Source organism: Orcinus orca, chromosome 6, assembly GCF_937001465.1.
Source record: "Orcinus orca chromosome 6, mOrcOrc1.1, whole genome shotgun sequence".
Taxonomy (NCBI): domain Eukaryota; kingdom Metazoa; phylum Chordata; class Mammalia; order Artiodactyla; family Delphinidae; genus Orcinus; species Orcinus orca.
Genome location: NC_064564.1, coordinates 115,526,220 through 115,551,067, shown reverse-complemented (window position 1 = coordinate 115,551,067; position 24,848 = coordinate 115,526,220). Strand labels below are relative to the sequence as shown.

Genomic DNA, 24,848 nt, shown 5'->3' with positions numbered 1-24,848 from the left:
CAAAAGCTTTTCTGACTCTTGTCATCACGTCGTCTCTTTCTGTACATTTTCTTTACACCATGAATGAAGACACCATGGCCAAAGAAGAAAACGCAGCACGAGCTGAGCCAGAACAGACTATTCACTGTGAGAAAAGTTCAAACAGCAAATTTAAAACTCTACAGCTTTAAAATGTAAGGGACCAAGCATACCAAATATGGTAAGAAATGGTAAGGACTGGACTTAGAGTTTTCTTTTTAACCCATCATTGGCTTCGTCAAATGGACCAAGACCACCTAAGAGGATGTGTTAAACATTTCATCACATCAAAAAAGAAAACAATTCTCTTTCTTTTTCTCAAACTTGGTGAAGAAATTTTATCTAATAGAGGTAAGCCACTGACCCAATGACCCAAACCTTTTCAGGTTATTTTAAAAATGGCAAGAAGACTATCCGTTCACAGAAGTAAAGATTAAAAGATGCAGTAACTCCAGGGCTTCCCTGGTGGTGCAGTGGTTAAGAATCTGCCTGCCAATTCAGGTGACTTGGGTTCGAGCCCTGGTCCGGGAAGATCCCACATGCCGCGGAGCAACTAAGCCCATGCGCCACAACTACTGAGCCTGCAGCCTGTGCTCTAGAGCCGTGAGCCACTACTACTGAGCCCGTGAGCCACAACTACTGAAGACCGCGTGCCTAGAGCCCGTGCTCCGCAATTAGAGAAGCCACCGCTGTGAGAAGCCCGCGCACCGCAACAAAGATTAGCCCCTGCTCGCCGCAACTAGAGAAAGCCCGCGCGTAGCAATGAAGACCCAACGCAGCCAAAATTAAATAAATAAAATAAATAAATTTATTAAGGAAAAAAAAAGATGCAGTAACCCCTGGCACTGACCTACTCTTTAAAATTTGCTCCAAACTACCTTTGGGAAGTAGAAAACATAACGATTGACAGTAAAATATATATAATTTCCTCCCCTCAAATTCTATTCTAACCACCTCCTTTCTTTTAAGGGGTTAGGTTGAAGGATGCTCAAGAAACAAATTCACGTCAGGAAAAAAGAGATTGTGGTCAATATGATTCCAGTTACAAAAGCATGACCTGAAAGAGCTTAAGAGGCTTTTCTAATGGAACTGAACATGCAACTCTTCACAGTAAAAACAATCTTTGGATGGGTTTTTATCTCAGCCACACAGAGCCTAACTCCACCCCTGAAGGGGAAGGACGCTTTGGCGACTCTCACAGGTTTCAAGATGAGTGCTTATAGCACAGAGAAAAGGCACTCTCCTTCCAAGGTTAATAAAAGCTCCCTTTGGAATGAGGGTTAGAAGACCCTTTTGTTTTTAAAGATGACTCAACTTGACAAGTATAGCCATCATTACTTTTAAAAAATGAAACAGAAATGTATGTCCCCACATCTATATAAAACCCAAATTTTCAAATGGCTACTGTCTTGCTCTCTCAGAAGTTGCATATGACGTGACCTCTCAAGGCAGCAAAGCCAATCCAAGCTTCTCACCCAGCCCCCAACGGTGTCAGAAGGACACCTCAGTGTGATAAACCTGATCAACCAGACTCACTATCCAAAGAAAATGGAGCGTATCCTAGAAAACAGAACAAATAAGCCAGTATGTAATGACACATGTATAAACCGGAATCAAAAGGGGAAACAGATTTACATCAGGACACTAAACTACTGTCACTATTACCAAACGCATCACTGCAGTGATAAGAACTCTGGCTTCATGTAAGTATACCTACTGACTGTAGGATTTGGGACAGCTATCTGTAAGGTTGCTGGTGATGTCACAAAATTTAGTTCACTACTGACCCTGACGGAGAAAATGAGAAAGACTTGCTGAACTGCCCAACAACAGACGGGGTAGACGTCACAGCTGTCTCTATCTTGGTTGCCACTGGTCCTGAAATTATGGAAAAAAATAAGAACGTTACAAAAAACCAGTTAGAATCACCATTTTAGTTTAATTCTCTGTGGCAGCGAATGCGTGGTGCCGTGTAGAGCGCAGCCCCAGGTCACGCACTTTCTATGACAAGTCGGTGGCCGCAGCGCTGCCTAAGTCATGCTGCCTCAAGGTCTCTGAACTTGCTCTCTGGCTCAGTCACTGTCAATTCCAAACCAGGACATGCCACGCTTGCCCCTTTGCAGGAAAGAGGTCAAAATAGCTGGAGTGCAGTTCAAATTTAAGGCTTTAAAAGTAGCTTTTACAATTACCGAAAAGTAATATATACCAAAGGAAAAACAAAATTCCAAAGAGAAATAGGATAACTTAATATCTCTGAGTAGTGACTTCATGGCTATTTGCTTTCTCTCTGCATTTCTGTATTTTCCATAGACTTTTTGTATTTAAATAATAGTTCTTTTTTTTTTAATTACAGAGGTAACATATGATTGCTGTAATATAGAGAAGTATAGAGAGTTAAAAGTGCAATCCATCATCCTTCCCACATTCAATATACTGTAACTACTTATTAATAGTCTGGGGTATTACCTACAATCTTTCCCCTATCGCTCTACTTTTAAAAGGAGGACGGGAATGGGGGAATTACATTTAAAAAGCCCAAATCAGGGATTCCCTGGTGGCGCAGTGGTTGAGAGTCCGCCTGCCGATGCAGGGGACACGGGTTTGTGCCCCAGTCCGGGAAGATCCCACATGCCGCGGAGCGGCTGGGCCCGTGAGCCATGGCCACTGAGCCTGCGCGTCCGGAGCCTGTGCTCCGCAACGGGAGAGGCCACAACAGTGAAAGGCCCGCATACCGCAAAAAAAATAAAATAAAAAAAAGCCCAAATCAAACCAAACCAAACAATAAGAAAATGCACCTCCCTTTAAGTAAGTATGGGATAAATATTTGTAAAATTATCTAACAAACCACTATAATACAATGTGATGTGTACAAGGCTGTCCAAGGCAGCCTGACTTATAATCTTGAAAAGTTAAAAACAATCTAAACTATCTGCAGAGTACTATTAAAACTTAACAGGGTACAACTACACAGTGAAGTCTTAGGCTACCATTAAAATGAGTGAGGTAGAGTTGTATCAGATCTGGAAAGATGAACACGATATTTACTTTAGGGGGGGCGGGGAAACAGATTACATATCAATATATACAGGAAATGACTATTTTTGTTTAAAAGAACAATACACATCAAACCCCAAGAGATACACATCAAATCGCTGAGCGCTGTTATCTCTGGAACAGGGAACTTATAGGGCAGCTTTCGTTTTCTACATTATATAGCTCTACACCATAGACTTTTTGTGGACTTGTAATAGTTCTATAATCAGTAAAACAATGAAGGTATTTCCATTATTAAGTAATAAGGCAATTATTCTACAGAAGTTTCAGAAATGCATTTTTTTTTTAAAGAAAGTTTTTGCAAACTCTTAAATAGTACTTTTCAGGGAAATTTTCCTACTTAAGAAAAGTCTGTTTCCAGAAAGTGAGGACAGAATGAAACACACAGCAAGGACAGAGAATATTTCACAATCATCACTGAATGGTGAATCCTAGAAATCTCTTTGCAAGTCATGCTAACTGCCTAGACATGCACAAAACAAAGCCCCTTAGATGTCCTTGATTCTTAACTTCAGGAGTGACAAAAAACTCTCCAATAAAATCCTTGAAAGGGGTTAAGATACATAATCTTTCAAAAATTTTTTCTAAAATATTAGCTAGAAATGGAAACAAATTGCTTAATTTGAATCCTAACCGATTCAAAAGTCTTCGACAAATTCCACTGAAATTTCCCTTCTAACATAAAGTTTTAGCTGCTAGTTAAGAAGTGCTATACACCTTCTCATGGAAGGCTTACATGATAAAAACTGTGCTCCTCCATTAATCCGAATTCTAGAATACAACTTGGGCTTACACAATAATGGTTTTCTTCTGAGTGCAAGGAATACTTCTGAAGATAAACCCAATATCCAATGAGAAAGATTTGACTACAGAGAAGTTGGGATGATGGTATGATTGTGTAGAGATTACGGAAAGCAGGCTGCTAAAGTGTGAAGTTCAGCATCTCGAACAGAATTTACTAGCTTGAAGACCCACTGGAGAGCATTAATCAGAATAAAAGCTAGAGTCCAGAGCATGGTGAGAACGCTGGACCGCAGGCAGCACAGTCTAGCATTTTCTGGGCCGTAGCAGAAAGTAACACATGTCAAATGAAGCGGACTCTAACACAGGGTCAACAAAAGGGGCTGCTGAGGAAGAGCCCACATTAAACTAGGCACTACGTGTAAGCACACTTCTATGTCAAGTGGGCTAGGGCGGCGTGGATGCCTGGTCAGAGCACTTTATGGTGACTGTAAAAACTAATTTCGGTTAAGAGTAATTACGCCTGAGTGACTGCTGGAAGCATGTGAAGCCACAGTCTTTTAATACTGAATTTGATCTACTCTGAGGTCTTATATTGTAACAGATCCATTTTACTTTCTGTGTTTTACCAGCTTTTGAACTGTCCTCGTAAACCCAGAGAGTTTTTCTTTCCTTTGTAGTAGAAGAAGTAGAGTTCAATGCTCTGATCCACTCCTCTCTAAACTTTGATTATCCAGCAAGGCAGGTGCTCCTTTTTAGGAAAAACATTTAAAGGCAGGCTTTCTCCTATTGCTCTCATATTTCAGAAGTCTGCAGAGCTGCTGAAGGGCTCACTAATTTCCTGAATATTCTACATCAACTGAGGCCTTTCAAATATGTCTTTACTGTACGTGATTTCACATCAAGCTGCCTCTGTGATCCACAACAATGAACTCTACTGTGGAGCATATCTTTCACCTTTATTTTCACTAAAACAAAAGGGCAAACTTACCTGAAGCTTTATCACCAGATGACAATTGACTGGACGCTGGTGTGGGCCCAGACGGCTTTAAGGCGTTTATCAGAGATCCCTATAACAGGAGCAAGACATTTATGTGAAACCGCAAACGAGCCTTTGGAATAAAGGAACATGTAAAATGATAACATAATTTAAAATAAGCAAGCACAAACACTTTGATTTAGTTTAATTTTGTTTTTTCCGTTTCAATTTAAGTCAGTATTTTTAAATGCTTACCACATGTAAGATCGTATCAGAGATGGGAATATTCCACAAGCACCAAGAAAACAGAGTCAGGCCTGTTTAGCTGGTGGCTATTTCCTCAGTGCCTAACACAAGACTTGGCACGTAAAAGGCACTGGGATATTTGATACACAAATGAAGGAAGAAGTTAATGAATGAAATAGGTCCTGGCTCTCAACAAAACTTATAATAAGGTTAGAAAGCAAAACTGTTCAACTTATCCACCTCCAGTCAATGTTCCTTTCCTCTTGGCAAGGCAAGAGGATTTGTGCCTTACCATGTGTCCTCCAAGGTGAACATGGAAACCTCCAGAAGAAAGACCAAATGCTAACCGCTTAAGTGTCATGTTAAGTCACGGCAAGCTAAGGAGTAGACAGCCACGTCTGAGAACTCACAATAGGCAAGTTCTGATGTTCAATCTCAAACACAATCTACCATTATTTCTAGAGACAGAGATGAGTAGCAGAGCAACCAGGTTTCTTAGGGAAAGTCTCCGAGAGAGCTTGGTCTACCTTTCACCATCTCCTATGATTTTCTTCTGGATTGCATAACTGTTTATAATATAACCTATCTTTGTAAGAGACAATGTTTATCAGGCAACAGCCTGAAAGTAGACATAACACACATCACTGAAGATGCAAGGTCTGAAAAACACGGATTGCAAGAGAAAGCAAGAGAACCTATCCCCTGGATGCTGACACGGGAAGGTACAACGAACAAAGCAGTGGACAGGAAGAAGTTGGAAGACTTGGGTTCCAGCTCTGGTTCCATCATTTAATAAAAACCGTGGAAGCCTGCGTTAGTCACTTGAGCCCCGGCTTCTTCATTAGTGAAACATAGCTGAACACCTGTCTTGTCTATATGGTTGTTGTATGGGTTAACTAAGACAATGTTAAATGAAAGTAAATTTCAACTCCATACAGATACCCCATATACAAATACAGAATTATGACCCAAGATTACTAGGTGCAGGATGTCACATGGCCTACAGAGACAGTATCAGGTCCTAACTGACCTACCAGGTCAAGACTGGCATAAACTGTGGGGAAAGGATCACAGGCCTTTGTCAGACTTACAGTTCCCTTAAACAACATGAGGACCTAGTACAGCACTGTCTTCAGTTACAAAGACGGTCACTGCAGGCCACGTTAGCAAAGCCCAAAGCAGCAGGTTACCTGCTTAGCTTGGTGAGCAGACGCTGGGGTCAACATCGGGTGAGGTGTTTTGGCTGCAGAGTACGGCACTGAAGAACTGAAAAACACAAAGCATATGCTCAAGAGAAAGGCATGACTGGGTGTAAATCACATTCATTCATCCCTGAGCCAACCTTCTGTCCAAAACATAATATCAATTTGCGGGTAGAATATAGATGTCTGGGACCCTAATCAAAGTCATTTGACATTTTTCGGATTGCAGACTAAATTCTTTAAATGACATTTGGGTCTTTAGCATAAAAGTCAAAGCAGCGACCTGTAATCCTAGGAAAAAATTATGAATATTCAGAAGTAGATCCTTTTCTTATCTGGAGACTCAGCCTTCTGCACCTCCTCCCCAACACCCACCGCCATTCCGGACCACGTGGGGACTTCCTGATTCTGTTTTCCAGGCCCGAGAAAATGTTCAACAGGATCTATGGGATGTGTATGATCGGGCTCAAAGAAGAGACCTCAGCTTCTCACAGCAACCAGCCCTGGGAGCCCAGCGCTCACGACGTCAGCACACAAGAGTCAAACATACCACGGTTCCGTTCCCGACCTGCACTTCTGCTATGGTATGAAAAGTGCATCCAGTGTGTGTAGAAAGAGTTCTCACCATCTTTTGTTACCCCTGAACACAGTAAGCAGGGAACTGTTATTTCAATAATTACTTAGTATTAATATGTGACGGAAAAAAAATCACCTGTTTAACGCAAAGCTCTATTCTTGGCTCCTGGGAGCAATTCTTTCCATCAATCTATCTGTCCTCAGCGCAGAGCTACTTTGACTAGTATGCATAGGAATAGCAATTATAGGACCTGGTTTTATTTTTCAGAACTCTCATTTAGGGAGAATTAATAATTTTCCATTGAAAGATTAACTTGGAAGAGGAAAGACAAAAATAAGCCCATGCCTCATAGAAAAAAATTATCAAACATTTTAATAATCTTACAGTCACCTCAGGATACTCTCCTGGAATAATACAGGAACCTTCCCAAACAAACTTTATTAGATTCAGAGAGAAGAAAAAAGGCAGTTATTTTCAATGAAACAGAACCTCTTTATTTTCCTACTGAAGAGAGAAGGAGCTGTAAATGTGTGCCTCTCTGAAGAGACACACCCCTGTGCCCCTGAGATGTTCTACCAAAGAGGTACGCAGGGACACTGCTCCCCTCATCTGCTGACTCTCCAACGAGAAAAGGAATGTGTGAGTGAGATGCTGGGACTGAGAAATCCCTGGGCAGACACAGCAGACTTAGGTGGAAAAATGGCTGCAGCTCAGGCGAGTCACGAGGGCAATGAAAATCTTGCACGCTTTCTTAAAGATAAGCAAAAAATAAACTACAAATAAAAAGAAAAGCAGCAGTTCACCCAATTTTAGAACATTTTTTGCACCCTAAACTTAGTTATGACATGACGGTAAATTAAATCATGGATGAAGCAGACTGAGTGTAATTATTGTTCTATTTACTTGTGATAATGCTATAAATCTCTTGGGTGTCCTAAATCCCCAAACACACAAAATTAGGATTCACAGTACTTACACACCGGGCCATATGACAACCCTGCAGAGAAATGCTGCTCAGTGCCATCAGCTAACAAACCTACTGACTAATCGGACCCACGATGATCCAAGAGCACAAACAGAAAAGAACAGTATACTACCAAACAAACGTGTTCAAAGACCTGTGCGGGACTGTGAACCAAAACAATGGAAATCAACAGCTAGCAATGTTCAAGAGAAGATGGAAATGCTAAACTTGGAATTGTCCTATTTTGGAGGACTGTATTCTACTTTCTAGCAGTATGGACCTGAAAAGAGATCACTGGAAATTCATTTGAAATGTTCTGTTCCACAGCTGAAAGCAGAAGCCAAAGGACCACAGGCAGAAAATGGCACTGTCACATATATTTACTACATGAGTCTACAAATGACATTTAAACTACTGCCAACACTAGGGCACTGCTTTAGAAAGGAGGAATGGAGTTACACAGGTCACTAAGAGTAGTAAAATTAGGTTCTTGGAGAAAAACAACTGCAACCGAACTTAAGTTCTCCGACTTTCCATTACCCAGACCATCCTGATAAAAGTTAATACACAAGTGGAGGTGAACATATCAAGTATGATAAACATCAAAAAATGTCACAACAAACCTCGTTCAAACACTGCCTTGGAACACAGGAAAGCCATTTTTTGTTTTTTTGCCACACCCTATCAGCACTGCCTGCTGACACAGGCAGGCTAATGCACACATTCTAGGGCTGTGTACTCTACACACAATGATAAAATTGAGTTGTTAAGATTGTGAAGCATTAAAATGTTGCCTAGGCCCTTTCTTAGTGGTCCCTTAAACTTTAATGAACTTTAACAAGGCAAATATTCATACTATTGTTGTGAAAGGGGCCAACTACTCATTCTTCTACCTATTTCAACATTTTAAAGAGCTTAAAAAAACAACAGACCTGGTTATGTTTTATTTTGGTAAGTCTGATTCATTATCATGTACACCTTTTTATAAATTCACATATGACACAGTGGATCTAAACTGTGAAAGCTGCTAAAGTTAACTATTTAATGAACTATGAATTTTTTGTAATTATTTAAAGGTGAAGCAAGTAAGGGGACAGGACTACTTAACAAGAGCAACTGAAGAAATAAATCAGGAGAGAAAAAGAAAATAATAGAAGATATTGAAAACAAAAGCTCTCAGTTCATTTCTTCACCTATCAGACTGTAGTAATCGTAAAGTTTGATAATCTTGGCAAAGATATGGGGAACCAGATTGTCATACACTGCTTGTGGGAAGGAGAAATTGGTATAAGCTCTACTGAGAGAAAGTTGACAACAATTGTAAGAATTATATGTATGTATATACACTCACATATATGGATATCTCCTTTGCCTCAGCAGTCCTACAACTGAGAATTTATCCAACAGATACGGCTGCAAGCATGCAAAATTATCTAAGTGTCAAATTATTTTAGCATTGTTGGTAACAACATAAGAAGCACATCCCTGAATATCAGTCAGTAGAGAAAAAAAAAAGCTATCAGTTCACTTTTAGGCATTTCTTATGTCTTGTTACCACCAACTATTGTGCCCTATTGGTAAATTTTATGTCTCTGAAGACTCAAATGCTTTCCAAAATATCATCTAAAAGTCTGCTAAATCAAACTGTAGTTTTTGCACACATGTCTAGGTGCCAAGTAACTTAAATAATGCAAGTTGGAACTGTATTAGAGCTTTAAAAAAGACCTATATTAAATATGAAAACAGGATTGTTAAGAATTTATAATGACACGGAAAAATGTTAACAATTAAGTTTATTTGCCCACACCATGCAGCTTGCGGTATCTCAGTTCCCTGACCAGGGATTGAACTGGGCCACGGCAGTAAAAATAAGGAATCCTAGCCACTAGAGCACCAGGGAACTCCCTCCAAATTTTACTTTAAAAAACTAAATTTTCATGGAATAAAGATGAAGACACATGCAAACAGCGATTAAACATTTGCAGTGGGAATAAAGGTAATTTAAATTTTGTTCTTTTTTAACTATCTGAGATTTTCATACTATCTACAATGAACATTTGTAGTAAGAAAAATAAAAGAATGAAAGTTTTTTTTAAGGTTATGGTAATTACTATAGTTATTATTTTTAAAGTGGGGCAACATCTTTAAGTCAGTGAAGGAAAGAACTGTCAACCTAAAATTCCTTACTTAGGAAAAATATCTTTCAAAAATAAAGATGAAATAAAGACTCTGGAAGACACACAAAAGATGGAAGAATTCAGATCTAAACCTGAAGAAATGTTAAAGAAGTCCTTGAGCAGAAGGAAAATCATACCGGATGGAAACCTGGGACTGAACAAAGGAATGAAGAACACCGGAAATGATAACTATATGGGAAAAGAAAAGATATTTTTCTTCTAATTTAGTTCTGTTTAAAAGATAATCAACTATTTATAACAACATATCATGGGATTTATAACATAGGTAGAAGGAAAATATACAACAATAGCACAAAGGTGGGGAGGGGAGAAATAGAAGAATACTGTTATAGATTCTTTTACTATATTTTAACAGTATAATCACACTTGAAGATAGACTGTGATAAGTTAAAGATGTGTACTATAAACCCTAATGCAACTACTTAAATAACACACAGAGGTATAGCTAATAAGCCAATGAAAAAGATAAGAGAATCATAAAAATATCACTCAATCCAAAAGAAGGCAGAAAAAGAGGAAAATGGAACACAGAACAAATGGGACAGACAGAAAACAAATAGCAATATAACAGATTAAAACCCAAACATGTTAATAATCACATTAAATGTAAATGACCTAAGTACTCCAATTAAAAGTCACAGACTGTCAGATTGGATAAAAAAAAAGATCCAACTACATGCTGTCTACAAGAAACCCATTTTAAATATAAAGACACAAGATAGGTCTAAAATAGAAGGAAGGATAAAAAAGTTATACCACACTAGCACTAAACAAAGAAAGCTGGACTGGCTACATTAACATAGGAGAAAGTAGATTTCAGAGCAATTAATCTTACAAGGGAGAAAGAGAGTTATTTTATAATGACAAACTGGGTCATTTCTTCAAGAGTATGTAACAATCCTAAACATTTATGTAACTAATAACAGAACTTCAACATGAAGCAAAAACTGATAGAACTGTAAGGAAAATAAATCCACAACTATAGTTGAAAATACCAACACCATTCTCATTAACTGATGGAACAAGCAGACAGAAAATTATCACTATCAACCACCTTAACTTAATTGACATTTATGGAACACTCCAACCAACAAGAGTAGAATACATGTTCTCTTCAAGTGCACACAGAACATTTACCAAGATGACTGATATTCTAGGTCAGGGACTGGCAAACTACAGACCAAAGACCGGCTGCCTGTTTTTGTAAATAAAGTTTTACTGTAACAAAGCCCATGCCCATTCATTTACAGTTTGTCTACAGCTGCGTTCAGGCTGCAATGGCAGAGTTGAGTAGTTGAGACAGAGAATATATGTCCCACAAACTTAAAATATTTACTATATGGCCCTTAAAAAGAACCCTTGCTGATCCCAGTTATGGGTCATAAAAGAAGTCTGAATAAATCTAAAGAATTCAAGTCATACAAAGCATGTTCTCTGACCACAATAATTAAATTGAAAATCAATAACAAAAAGATATTTAGAAAATGTCCAGCTATTTAGAAACTACATAACACACTTCAAAATAATCCATAAGTATAAAAAAAAAGTATTTTGAACTGAATGAAAACGAAAAATAACATATACAAAATCTGTGGGATGTAGCCAAAGCAATTCTTAGAGGGAAATTTATAGCACTAAAATGCCTGTATTAGAAAAGAACAGTCTCAAATCAATGACATTAGCTTCTACCTTAAGAAACTAGAAAAAAGAGTAAATAAAACCCAAAGTAAGCAGGAAAATGAAATAATAAAGACCAAGTAAAAAAGTAATAGGAAAAAAAAATCAATGAAACCAAAAGCTGGTTTCTTTGAGATCAATAAAATTGATAAACCTCTAGCTAGACTGATGAGGTAAAAAAAGACACAAATTACCACTAACAGGAGAGAGGGAACTGAAATCATGAATTCTATCCACATTAAAAGGATGATAATCAGTGACTATTACAAAAAATGTCATGCCAATAAATTTGACAACTCAAATGAAATGAACATATTTCTTGGAAGACACAAACTACCAAAGTTCACTCAAGAAGTGGATAAGCTGAATAGTCCTATATCTACTAAAGAAACTGAAATTTCCAAGCCAAAATGACTTCAGTGGTGAATTCTACCAAACACTTAAGGATGAAATAATAACAAATCTACATAAACTCTTCCACGAAACTGAAAAGGAACACTCCCCAACTCATTCTGTAAGGCCAGCATTACTCTGATAACAGAATTAAACAAAGATATTACAAAAAAACAAAATCTACAGACCAATATCGCTCATTAAGACATGAAAAAATTCTTAACAAAATTTTAGCAAATTGAATCCAACCATATATTAAAAAAAAGGACAATACATCATTACCAACAATTGGTTTAACATTAGAAAACCGATCAATCAGGCTTCCCTGGTGGCACAGTGGTTGAGAGTCTGCCTGCCGATGCAGGGGACACGGGTTCGTGCCCCGGTCAGGGAGGATCCCACATGCCACAGAGCGGCTGGGCCTGTGCATCTGGAGCCTGTGCTCCGCGGCAGGAGAGGCCACAGCAGTGAGAGGCCCACATACCACAAAAAAAAAAAAAAAAAAAAAAGAAAACTGATCAATCTGACAAGGGCACCAAGACAATTCAAAGGGGGAAAAGAAAAGAGTCTTTTCTGCAAATGGTGCTGGGACAACTGAATACCCACATGCAAAAGAAAGATTTTGGACCACAAAGTCACACTATTTACAAAAATTAACTCAAAACAGATCAAAGACCTAAATGTGGGAGCTCAAACAATAAAACTTAGAAGAAAACACAGGAGTAAATCTTTATGATCTTGGATTAAGCAATGGTTTCTTAAACACATACCTATATGTAAGACACCTACAGCACAAGCAACAAAAGAAAAACATAAACTGAATTTTATCAAAATTAAAAATTTTGTTGTTCCAAAGGACACTATCAAGAAAGTGAAAACTATGCAAAGAATGGGAAAACACATTCACAAATCATGTATCTGATAAGGGACTTGAATCTAGATTACATAAAGAATATGACACCTCAACAATTAAGATAAATAACGCAATTAAAAAACAGGCAAAGGATCTAATAGACATGTCTCTAAAGAAGATACAAATGGCCAATAAGCACATGAATAGACTCCCAATTATCATTCATTAGTCATAAGGGAAATGCATATCAAAACCACAAGGAGATACCATGTAACACCCATTAGGATAGCTATAATCAAAACGATGGACAATAACAAATATTAGTGAGGATGGGGAGAAATTGGAACCTCATACATTGCTAATGGGAATGTAAAATGGTGCAGCTGCTTTGGAAAACAGTTTGAACTACGTTTAGCTCAAAAAGCTAAATGCAGAATTACCATATGATCTAGCAATTCCACTCCTAAAACATTACCCCAAATAACTGAAAGCAAGGACTCCAACAGATACTTGTACAAGAAGAGGAGAAACACCCAAGTGTCAACTTACAGATGAATGGGTAAGTAAAATAGGACATATGCATACAATGGAATATTATTCAGCCATAAAAGGAATGAAATTCTGACATACGCTACAACATACCTAAATCTCGAAAATTTGAGCGAAATAAGCCAGACACAAAAGGACAAATACTGTATGATTCTACTTATATGATGTACCTAGAACAGACAAATTCTTAGAGACAGAAAGTACAATAAAGGCTACCAGACACTAGAGGGAAGGGGGAGTAAAGAGTTACTATTTAATGGCTACAGTTTCTGTATGAGATAATGAAAAAGTTCTGGAAACAGATAGTGGTGAAGGTTACACAACACTGTAAATGTACTTAATGTCACTGTACACTTAAAAATGGTTAAATTAATAAATTTTGTTATACATATATTTTACAATTAAAAAAAAAAAAGCTTCCTAACTGTTTTCCCTGTTTCTACCATTCCTCACTCCAGCCCTTTTCATCTATTCTCAATATAAGAACCAGAAGCTTCCTGCTAAAACCATAGGTCAAGAGAACTATCTGCATTTATCAAAGCTCATAGAGTTTTACACTAAAAAAAGGTGAATTTTACTGTGTGTTAATTACGCCCCAATATTTTATTTTATTTTTTTTTTGCGGTACGCAGGCCTCTCACTGTTGTGGCCTCTTCCGTTGCGGAGCACAGACTTTGGACACGCAGGCTCAGCGGCCATGGCTCACGGGCCCAGCCGTTCCGCGGCATGTGGGATCTTCCCGGACCGGGGCACAAACCCGTGGTCCCCTGCATCAGCAGGCGGACTCTCAACCACTGCGCCACCGGGGAAGCCCACGCCCCAATATTTTAAAAAATTGCTAAAACTGCTTTTAATAAAGGAAACATAAATCCGATCAGTTTGCTCAACATCCATTGGTCAGCCAGGTCCTGACCGAGGCTTACTAGATGTTACAAGACCTGTATCCTGGGCCCCGACCCTGCTATCCCTCTCCCTCCAGCCACCAGTGGCTGTCTGGCTCCTTCCTGAACCTGCCTGACATGCTCTCACTACACACCTGGTGCTTGGGGCTTTCTTCCTTAGGATATTCATGTGACCTGCTCTCTGGTCTTTGGTCTTTATTCAAATGTTAAGTGTCAAAAGACACTGCAAGGCAAAATATTACATAAGACAGGAGAATCCAGCTTAATGGTGAAAGAAATATGGTCTGATATTTCTGAAATATTTTAGTCATTAGCTATGTATGAATAGCGCCTTCCTTGTTCCTATTTAAAATTGTAACCCATGTCCAGACAACAGTCCCTAAACCCCTTCTCTGCTTTAATTTTCTCCATCATATCTATCACCACCTAAAATACTATATATTTTACGTACCATTTGTCTCTTTGTGACAAGGGCAAGGTTTGGGGGTTTTTGGGAATCTGTTTTGTTAACTGCTTTATCCCTGGCACCTAGAACAGTGTGTGGCATACAGGAAATGCTCATAAAGTATTTGTAGAAAGAATGAATAAACGAATGCCAAAATTCCTGAAAGTAATGATCTATCCGGTGTGCTTTGGGAAAAAACCCAACCAACCAAAAATCCCACCGTATTTCTAACCTCATTCAGCCCTACTTTCTTCATCCTCCATTTCCTGCCAGGTCTCTAGACATACTGGCCTTCTTTTACCTTCACCTCAAACATGCTCTGTCCTTTCCCAGGTCTGGGCTTTTACACATCCTGCACCCTCTGTTTATAACAATCTTCTCTCTACTCTGCCTAGCAGCTTCTGGTCACTGCTCAACTTTCAGCTAAAACACCTTTTCCTTCCCAACCTCCTCATCAGCCCCAGATTCAACCAGATGGCCTCACTGTGTGCCTTCTTAGCACCTTGTACATCTCCTTCATCCAACTTATTACACTGCAGTTAGAGAACTGTCGATGTAATGGGTCGTTTAGTGGCTGTCTTCTTGCTAAGATCTAAGTGCCGGGAAAGTGGGGACCTGGTATGTCTTACTCACGACTGGATCCCAAATACCCAGGGTGTTATCATGCTCATGGCAGACACCCCTTAGGAACCTGCTGAATCAAGTGACTGAGCACTGGAGAGGAGTCTAGATAGCCATGGGTTTGCTCCAGATAAACCCTCTTCCTGAAAACAGGAGGTGAATATAAGGGATGAGGCCAATGAACATAAGACATACCAACGGCAGAAATGTGTAAGCTCATCTTTTTTGTTTGTTTGCTTTTGTTTTAAAATTTTTATTGGAGTACAGTTGATTTACAATGTTGTGTTAGTTTCAGGTGTAGAGCAAAGTGAATCGGTTATACATACACATATATCCACTCCTTTTTTATTAGATTCTTTTCCCATATAGGTCATTACAGAGTATTGAATAGAGTTCCCTGTGCTATACAGCAGGTTCTTATTTAGTTATCTATTTTATATATAGTAGTGTGTATATCTTAGTCCTAGTCTCCCAATTTATCACTCCCCCCCTTATCCCCTCGTAACCATAAGTTTGTTTTCTACCTCCATGACTCTACTTCTGTCTTGTTAAGTTCATTTGTACGCTTTTTTTAAAAAGTCCACATATAAGTGATATCATATGATATTTGCCTTTCTGTGTCTGACTTACTTCACTCAGTATGACAATCTCTAGGTCCACCCACGTTGCTGCAAATGGCATTATTTTGTTCTTTTTTATGGCTGAGTAATATCCCATTGTATATATGTACCCCATCTGCTTTATCCATTCCTCTGTTGACGGACATTTAGGTTGCTTCCGTGTCTTGGCTATTGTAAACAGTGCTTCAATGAACACTGGGATGCATGTATCTTTTTGAATTATGGTTTTCTCCGGGTATAGGCCCAGCAGTGGGATTGCTGGGTCACATGGTAGTTCTGTTTTTAGTTTTTTAAGGAGCCTCCATACTGTTCTCCATAGTGACTGTAACCAATTTACATTCCCACCCACAGTGTAGGACAGTTTCCTTTTCTGCACACCCTCTCCAGCATTTATTGTTTGTAGATTTTTTTTTTTTTTTTTTTTTGCGGTATGTGGGCCTCTCACTGTTGTGGCCTCTCCCGTTGCGGAGCACAGGCTCCGGATGGCAGGCTCATCGGCCATGGCTCACGGGCCCAGCCGCTCCGCGGCATGTGGGATCCTCCCGGACCGGGGCACGAACCCGTGTCCCCTGCATCGGCAGGCGGACTCCCAACCACTGCGCCACCAGGGAAGCCCTGCCCTGTAGTTTTTTTGATGATGGCCCTTCTGACCGTGTGGGGTGATACCTCACTGTAGTTTTGATTTGCAAGAAATGTGTAAGCTCATCTTATAATAAATCTCTTTAAGATATTACTCAGAAAAAGTTAAATGCAAAATTAAATATTTAAAATACACTTACCAAACTACTGCTTAAGAGAATCTGAAAGTAATTTTATAATGAATGTAATTCCCTCTCAAGCTTTCTTATTGGGGGAGGTGGTAAATACCAATTTCCACTTGTCAATTATGCTTAGATTCACCTATTATTCAACAAGTGGTTATTAAAAAGGAACTGCATTCCAGGCACCACTCTGGGCTTACGAGTTAAATAACTGCACCACAGTCCAAATTCTGTTGGGAAAGGAAGAGATTTTCTTTGATTCCTTTTTAAGTTTTGTGTCTATTTTTCTTAAGTCAGAAAAAAGGGCAAACTCAGCATTGCTCCTTTAACAAAGCCCTTATCAATGATTAGCTCAGATGAACCCTGGAGGGAAACAAAGCCTGAGATAAGATAAAGGAAATCACCAATAGGTGCTTCTCACACATGGTTAACAGCTAAAATATCTCAGAAATACCAGACCATATTTCTTTCACCATTAAGCTGGATTTTCCTATCTTATGTAATATTCTGCCTTGCAGTGGCTTTTCTTTGCCTACCCTACACTAGGAATCTGGCTATAATTCCCAAACTCTAATGCATAGTTCTTTCCCTTGAGAAGTTCACAACGACCACAAATGCCATCTTGGTCGAAACAGCATACCAAAGCTTCAAGGTCACTACAAGATAGGAAAGCGAGTAGGCTTGTTTTTGGCTGTTAGTATGGCCCTGAGATAACTAAGAAATTCCTGGCAGTGTTGATAAATGGACCAATGTGGCAAAAAGAGGCCAGTGGCCTAGTGCAGCAGGGCCACTCGATAAAGCCAAAACAGAACAGTGAGCAGACCTGGGGGCAGGGGAGTAGGAGAGAGCTAATGTAAACTGGAAAAAACACAGGGTCTGTGGCTGTTCATCTCACCGCTGGACTAGTAATGGGCACCAGACTCTCAATGCCTGAATGACACTGGTTCTCACGATCCCTACATTCAGACTGAGGAAACGGCCCTCAACTCTTCCTTCTTCAGCCACACTGAAGAGCTCCTGGCTACAAATACACAGAGCAAACAGGGCACAAGCATATTCTATGAACTGTGCTGCCCAGAACAGTGACACGGACTCAATACCTTGAATTCTAAACACAGATTCAGACTTAAGAAAAGTCAGCTCTGGCAGCAATGATCTGGCCCTCAGATATGGCAGGAAGTCAAGCTAGAAGTCTCCAAACAGAGCTGGTGTCTTTTAAAAGATTGTTTTTTCATACAAAAGGTATGAGAAACCTGAAAGAACAGGAATGCCTGGAGACAGGAAGGAAGGGAGGAGAGACGGTCAATCTCAAGATCATCACTGGGTTTTCAGAATCAAGTCTGCATTAGAGTCGAACTGCCAACTCAGGAGCCCCAAGAGTATTAAAAAACAAAAAAAGTCAAAAATCAAACCCTACACCTTACCTGACTTAACAACTGTAATGTGTATCGTATGTAGACTTACACATGACAAACAGCATACTGAGTATATATCACCAAGACTTTGAAAGTTTATGAGGCAACTGCTACTGCCAGTTGAAGAGGACAATCTCCTGAAAACCCAACTGTGTACCCAAGATTAGCTGTCCACTCCACCCCTCTTATAACCTAAATTTCTGCAGGAAAAATAGGCACACTCTGACAATGGCAATGCTGCCCCCTGCAGGCAGTTCACGACTATTACAGAATAATTCACGGGCTTAAACACACTGAAAAGTAGTAACATACCCCATCGCTGCAGAGGGGGCTGTAGGATTATTCTTCAATTCCTGCACATTTACCACTTGAGGGACATTCTTCAAAGTTGATTCGGTCAAAGTACTGACAGCTATTTAAATAGAGAAGAGAAAGGCACATTAATTGCAGTAAAGGATCAAAAATTCTAGGTATAATGAATCACTAGGACACAAACTCAAGCAGAATGCACTTACTATATAAAGGAAATCTAGGTCGTCCTGCAGCACTGTGCTCAGCGGAGCATCTGGCCTACTCCACTCAGAAAAGTTACTTGGTGAAGCTTCATGCAATTTAAGCAAATGTACTAGTTTAGAAACAAGGAATTCCCTAGCCAGCTTTTATACAGTAGAGCTGAGATACCTGCCATATTGTTGGCTCGCCCTCGAAAAGGGCAGAAGGAGCTAGAGGATTAGCAGTGCTCGGACTAAGGGCTTCTGCCATCCCTCATGCATTCATTCATTCAACCACTCTTTCGCATGAGCTTATTATTGTCGGACTCAGGTGCTGGGAATACAAAAAAAGGTCTAAAACATAGTTCCTTGTCTAAAGAAGCTCATGCCTTAGTGAGACAGACATGGTGAATAAAATGTGAAAAATGAGGCCAAGAGGCCTGAATTAAGGAATGGCAACAGGGATTGACTTGACACCTCCTTACCTATCTTAGGCTTGTCAGCTTTCATATCTCCTTTTTTGTGTCTTATAATTTAAAGCTGTGGCCCAAGACAATGATATTTCATAATTAACTATTAAGAAGGCCTAAGCAAAGCTCTTAGATCTCTTCCAACTATACTTTGGGCAAAGTTGAAAGCTGCAGCCCAGGTAGGACGGTGGGTCCATGGCAGCTCACTTCACTCCCTTGTTCAGAGAGGTAACCAGGGACATCTTGCCCATGACCGCATGTATTTCATCCTTCACATTCAGAGGTGCCTACACCTTAGACATATTTGCTTCCAAAATGATAATAGACATCACACCACCTCCTGCTGAGAGTGGAATAATCCTAAATCCTGACAGATTTAGGTTTATAAATAACCAACTCAATCAGCTTTATTTGGGGCCTGTTCAGCACAATGCTAAGATTCTGCTTGGTCCAACAAATATTTAAAACATCAAAGGTTTCTTATTTTTTCAGACGGCTCAAAAGTGCCTTAAAAGTTCTCCGGTTTTTGCTCTTTCATTTCTATTTTAGATGGCTAAATAAGTGTTTTAATATTTGAACTTTTCTTAGAAATCTTTATTATATAATGGTAATTCTTTTTTGTCTAAATAAAACCATCATGTTTTTTTAGTCTTTTAAAATTTTAGTCTAAATTGGTATGTGTTCTAAGCAGTTACAGAACTAAAAAATAATTTTATTCAGCTAAAACAAAAATATTTGATTTACAGCCGAGTTTCTCAACCTTGGCACTATTGACATTTTGGGGCTGGATAATCCTTTGTTGTGGGGTTGTCTTGTGCATTTAGGATTTTTTTGCAGCATTCCTGGCCTCTACCCACTAAATGGCAGCAACACCGCCAACTGTTGGAGGGGAGACGGGTGGGGCAAAATAGCCTCTGGCTGAGAACCACTGGCTTGTAAAGACTGATAGCCAGTGATAACTGAGGTCCCGAGGCGAACTACCTATAAATCTTAATGCAGAAAATTACGGATAGCCACAAACCACTGACAAAATGCAAAAGCTGATTAGCTTCTTAGAGTTTTCATCTGTCAAGTTTCCATCTTAAATTTGCAGTCTTAAGAAAAAGCTGTACTACACAGGGTTGGAGTCTGGGTTTTGTTACGTATTGGTCAGCTGCCCTTCACCTCTCCAAACCTTACATTACTCAAAAGCAAAATGGGCATACTTATACCCACCTCAGAGGGTGGCTGGGATCCTTCAGATACCATCAGACAACTCTAAAGTTACTAGGTGATCTAACTGCGAAGATTAATTTTGGGCTTAAAGCAGACATTATTCCAAAGTAGGGATTAACAACTCCATCAAAAAACCCCACTGATCTCCCACTTAACTGAATGTGGCAGATAATACTGCCCCTTCAAACGAAAGTTCCCGACTAAGCCTCTGCCTTCGCAGAACTCTCTCCCCCAAAAGGTGAGAGACCTGTCACATCAGCCTTCTCTTCTGAAGGGCAGCAAAGAGAGCCCGCCATTTCTTGGCACCTGTGTCCTGGCCTGGGGCTCAGACAGCTCACCATCAGCCCCTGCAATAGATGTTTTTACCTGGAGACTGACTGGCCATCTGCCGTCTCAGGGCTGCTGCAGCGGCCGCCTGGGGAGCAGAGATGGGGTGGGAAGGGCCAGGGGCGCCATGCTTCACGGTTTTTGTTGCAAGCATTGTGCTATCAGCCCCTTGGGGAATAATTTTGCTAGCAGGTGCAGACACTGAGGAAAAAAGATAAATTAAGTGAGAGAGTGGGTCAGAGAAGAAGAAAACACAAAAATTAAAATGGTAAATTCTCCATGTGTGGTTGCAGGGAAAATCTTAAGATTAAAAATCCTTAAGCATTAACACAGGAAAGTACTGGCAACTTGACAGGCTGGCACTTTTACCTTTCAAAGATGCTGCAGGCAATTTGCCTGCCTACTTCTGTTAGTGAAAATACTTCACATGATCATTTCCTCTGACACTGAGCAAGACATAACTTTTGTGCCAAAACAGAGCAATGTCCTGCTCTCCTCTCATAAAATCTCTCCATTCTGGTACCTCATGCCCGGCTTTGTCCTCTTAGAAGTCACTGCAATACAAAGTCCTGATGCTCTGAAATAAGGTGTGACAGCACAACACAGGTCACATCAGCGAGCCAACACAGACAATGAGCATTCTGGCTGATGAACTCTGAGGCACACCATGGCTACAATGGAGGAGCTGAAAGGAGGTGGGACGTGAAAGGCACAAGTTGTGCTCCACAGTAAAGCAGTAACTGTGAACCTTGCAGGGTATCCTCTCCCTCAGGTCCTACCAACCACTTTCAAGGGGAACACACCTCTTGAATCTGTCCTGTAATTTCTAGAATATTAACAGAAATGGGCTGGAACCCATGACTTATGGGTGCGATAATATAAAACCCAGTTACAGGAGTTAGAGATCTCTTAGGGAAAAAAAGATCATTTCCTGTCTCATTGTTTACTTACCTGAAGTTCCCATCACACCTGGTGAACCATGAATCAGGTGAGATTTAGCAAAAGGAGTCGCCTGGGGCAAAAGACTGGGCTGGATGGAAGGCGTCCGCACCACGGGAGCATGCCGGGGAACCTGGACCACTGCGTCGTCATCCTTACAGGATGCCCGTGTGTCTTCACCTTCCAGAGACTGGGAAATGGATGACGTTGAGCTGACTTCATCCAAGTCTTCATAATACCTCTGAGACAGGAAAGCTGACCGAGACAGGCTGGCTACAAAGCCCAAAACAAAACACAACTTAGACAATTCAAGTCCAAAAGACAATTCAAGTCCAAAAGCTATGTAATTTTCACTGCCGCTAGAGAAATATCCAATTTATAAATTGACTTAATTATTACTTATTTTATGTGGAAGCAGCTGCTGCTGAATGCGAACAAAGATACTTTTTGCTCAAATGGGCTTTACAAAACCGAGCTGTGTAGGACAAGAACATTTTGACTGTTAAACAAAAAAAATGATGTGAGGTGAGAGAGGGGATGCATGCTGGTGTAAAAGCAGGAAGTTCACAGGCAATAACACGGTGTCAGAAAAGCAACAGACAAGCTTCCAGAGCAGAGTAAACAGTCGCAGTGCTGCCACTGCTTTCCATCAATAAACTTCTGAGAACAGGCCTAACGCAAACTGGAAAAGACATCATGTCCTCAATGTTGAGGGTCTCAAACACTGCCACATAAATCTAATCATTCTTCTGAATCAATTCGGTTAAAACAAAAAAATCACTGAAATCGAAGATTGATTTTCACCTTCCCTGTTTTTTTCCTTCCATAAATGATGGGGTAATATGCCATGTTACTTTCTACCGTGAATTTCAGAAGTCATGTTACTGTCTGTATATTGGAAAAAACCCAAAACCAAACAAAAAACAGCCCTCTCTCCTCCTCAAGTTATGTTAAAGTATTGCTAATATTTACTGGCTTATTTGCCCTATAGGCACATCACTCTGCAAGATTTTATTTGTCATAATGGAACCGGAACATAAATAAATGCAAGTGAAAACCAACGCTGTGTGCTGGCGCTGCTGCTGCTGCACCAGCCATGCGTGGCTGTTTAGATTAAAAGTAACGTAAAGTAAATCAATGAAAACTTGGAATCCTAAGTTGCACCAGCCCCCTTTGAAGTGCTCAAGAGCCACAGCTTAACTGCTATACTGGAGAGCACAGACCCAGAACATCGTCACCACTGCAGGAAGTCCTACGGGACAGCACTGTACCAAAGCGTTTTGATGCAGGTCAGTGTGCAGCAGGGTCACTTAGCAAGTCCCTCCATAACCACCAGCACCACCAGTAAAACTGCAGTTAACATTTATTGAGAACTTACCTGGTACCAGGTACTGCTCAAAGCATCTAAATTAGAAATTCCTGTTATCTGACTTTATGGTTATAGAAAGGCTGAGTAATTTGCCCAAGGTCACGAAGTTGGTAAGTGGTAGAGCTGGAATTCAAACTTGGCGTGTATCCGACTCGAAAGACCATGTTCTGTTATACATAAAACACCCTGTGCTAGGTAGAATTTTGACCCCATGACCCTTGCCCCCAGTGCCACACCCATGGTTATGTTCTGTTAGATGGTTATATTACACGGCCAAAGGGATTTTGCAGACACGATTAAGGTTACTAATCAGTTGACCTTAGAACAGAGAGGTTAGCCTGGATTTTCCAGGTGGGCCCAGTGTAAAATCTCAAGAGCCCTTAAAGGTAGAGAAAAGAAGCACAAGAGGAAGCAGAGAGAGGTGGCAGAAGTGGGGGCACAGAAGCATTCAATGCGCTGTTGCTGGACTGCAGAGGAAGGGGGCCGGGGGCACATGCAAAGCAAATGAGGACCTCAGTCTTATAGCTGCAAGGAACCGAATTCTGCCAACAACTCAGAAGCGGGATCTTCCCCAGAGCCTTTAGATGAGAGCTCAGACCAGCCAACACTGATTTCAGCCTGTGAGCCCCGAGCAGAGGACCCAGCAGGGCCATGCTGCGCCTGGACTTCTGACACACACAACTGTGAGATCATAAACAGGTGGTGTTATAGGCCACTACATTTGTGATAATTTGTTACACGGCATCCACAGAAAACTAATATAAACCCCACACTCTCTTAGGGCCACACTGCTCTCACTAATTTCTCTAAAATCCCACTTCCTGAGAGTTAATAGCAACAAGAGATGACTCAGACTCACCACCTTCAGGAACTGGATAGAAAATGGAAATAACTTTCACTCCCAAGGTCTGATACCGCCTGGGGGTGCTCTCAGTTTCCTTCCTTCATCTTTTTGATGCCATTCATTGGATTTGGGTGGAGGGACACCCATCAACTGAAAAATGCAATGGTCATGCTCACTTGCAGAGGCCAGGAGCCTGGTCTGCTCAATTGTCCCAATGGTGCTGCCTCCACAGCTGACACATGCTGCTTCCTGCTGTGATCAAGGCTGCAGCTACCTTCCTGGCACTAGAAAGGGGGCCCCACCAAAACCTAAAGAATCTTACTCTGCTTAAATGCTAGCTCAGATCAGGACAGGCAGAAAGCCACATTAACAGGAAGAAGAAGGGGTAGAACTCATGATCATGTCATTAGACGCAGCAAACCTCATATCTTACGAGGAACTACAGAAAGTGTTCCCTTTGAGATAAAGGCAAGGATGCCCACTCACCCCTTTTATTGGACTTTGCATTGGAGGTCCTAGCCAGTGAAATAAGGTAAGAAAATTAAATAAAAAGCAGAAACAAAAGTGTTCATATCCATGGAAGGTATAATTGTTTCCACAGAAAGTCCAAGAAATAGCTACAGACATATTATTTGAAATGAGTCAGCCAAGATGCTAGATTCAGTCAACATACCAAAAAATCTAGTACATTTCTATATACTATATCTAACATAAAATAAAGTGAAATTTAAGGAAAAAGCCCCCATCATTATAAAAGCATCAAAAATATCAAACTTAGGAATAAATCTAACAAAAGATGTGCACGTCCTCCATGCAGAAAACATTTAGAAAAATTAAAGACCCAAATAAACATACGCCATGTCTAGGAAATGAAAGATCAACACTGTACAAATGTCAATTCTTCTAAGTCAATTTAGAGATTCAACACAATCCCCATCAAAATCTCAACTCTTTGAGGGCTGAGGGTGGTAGAACTTA

The 24,848-nt window shown here is 40.2% G+C and overlaps 1 protein-coding gene across 10 annotated transcripts in view; it reads right to left on the bottom strand.

Annotated features, from left to right (window-relative positions):
• The window catches only part of NUP214 (nucleoporin 214), a 126,183-nt gene that overhangs the window by 58,250 nt on the left and 43,085 nt on the right, over positions 1-24,848 (bottom strand). For all 10 annotated transcript variants that reach the window (XM_049711405.1, XM_049711406.1, XM_033426936.2 and 7 more), the window contains 6 exons: positions 21,670-21,930; positions 20,758-20,919; positions 18,528-18,627; positions 6,229-6,304; positions 4,805-4,883; positions 1,806-1,896 (listed from right to left, as the gene is read on the bottom strand). In XM_049711405.1, the coding sequence (XP_049567362.1) occupies positions 1,806-1,896; positions 4,805-4,883; positions 6,229-6,304; positions 18,528-18,627; positions 20,758-20,919; positions 21,670-21,930 (769 nt within the window). The remainder of the gene's footprint in view (positions 1-1,805; positions 1,897-4,804; positions 4,884-6,228; positions 6,305-18,527; positions 18,628-20,757; positions 20,920-21,669; positions 21,931-24,848) is intronic.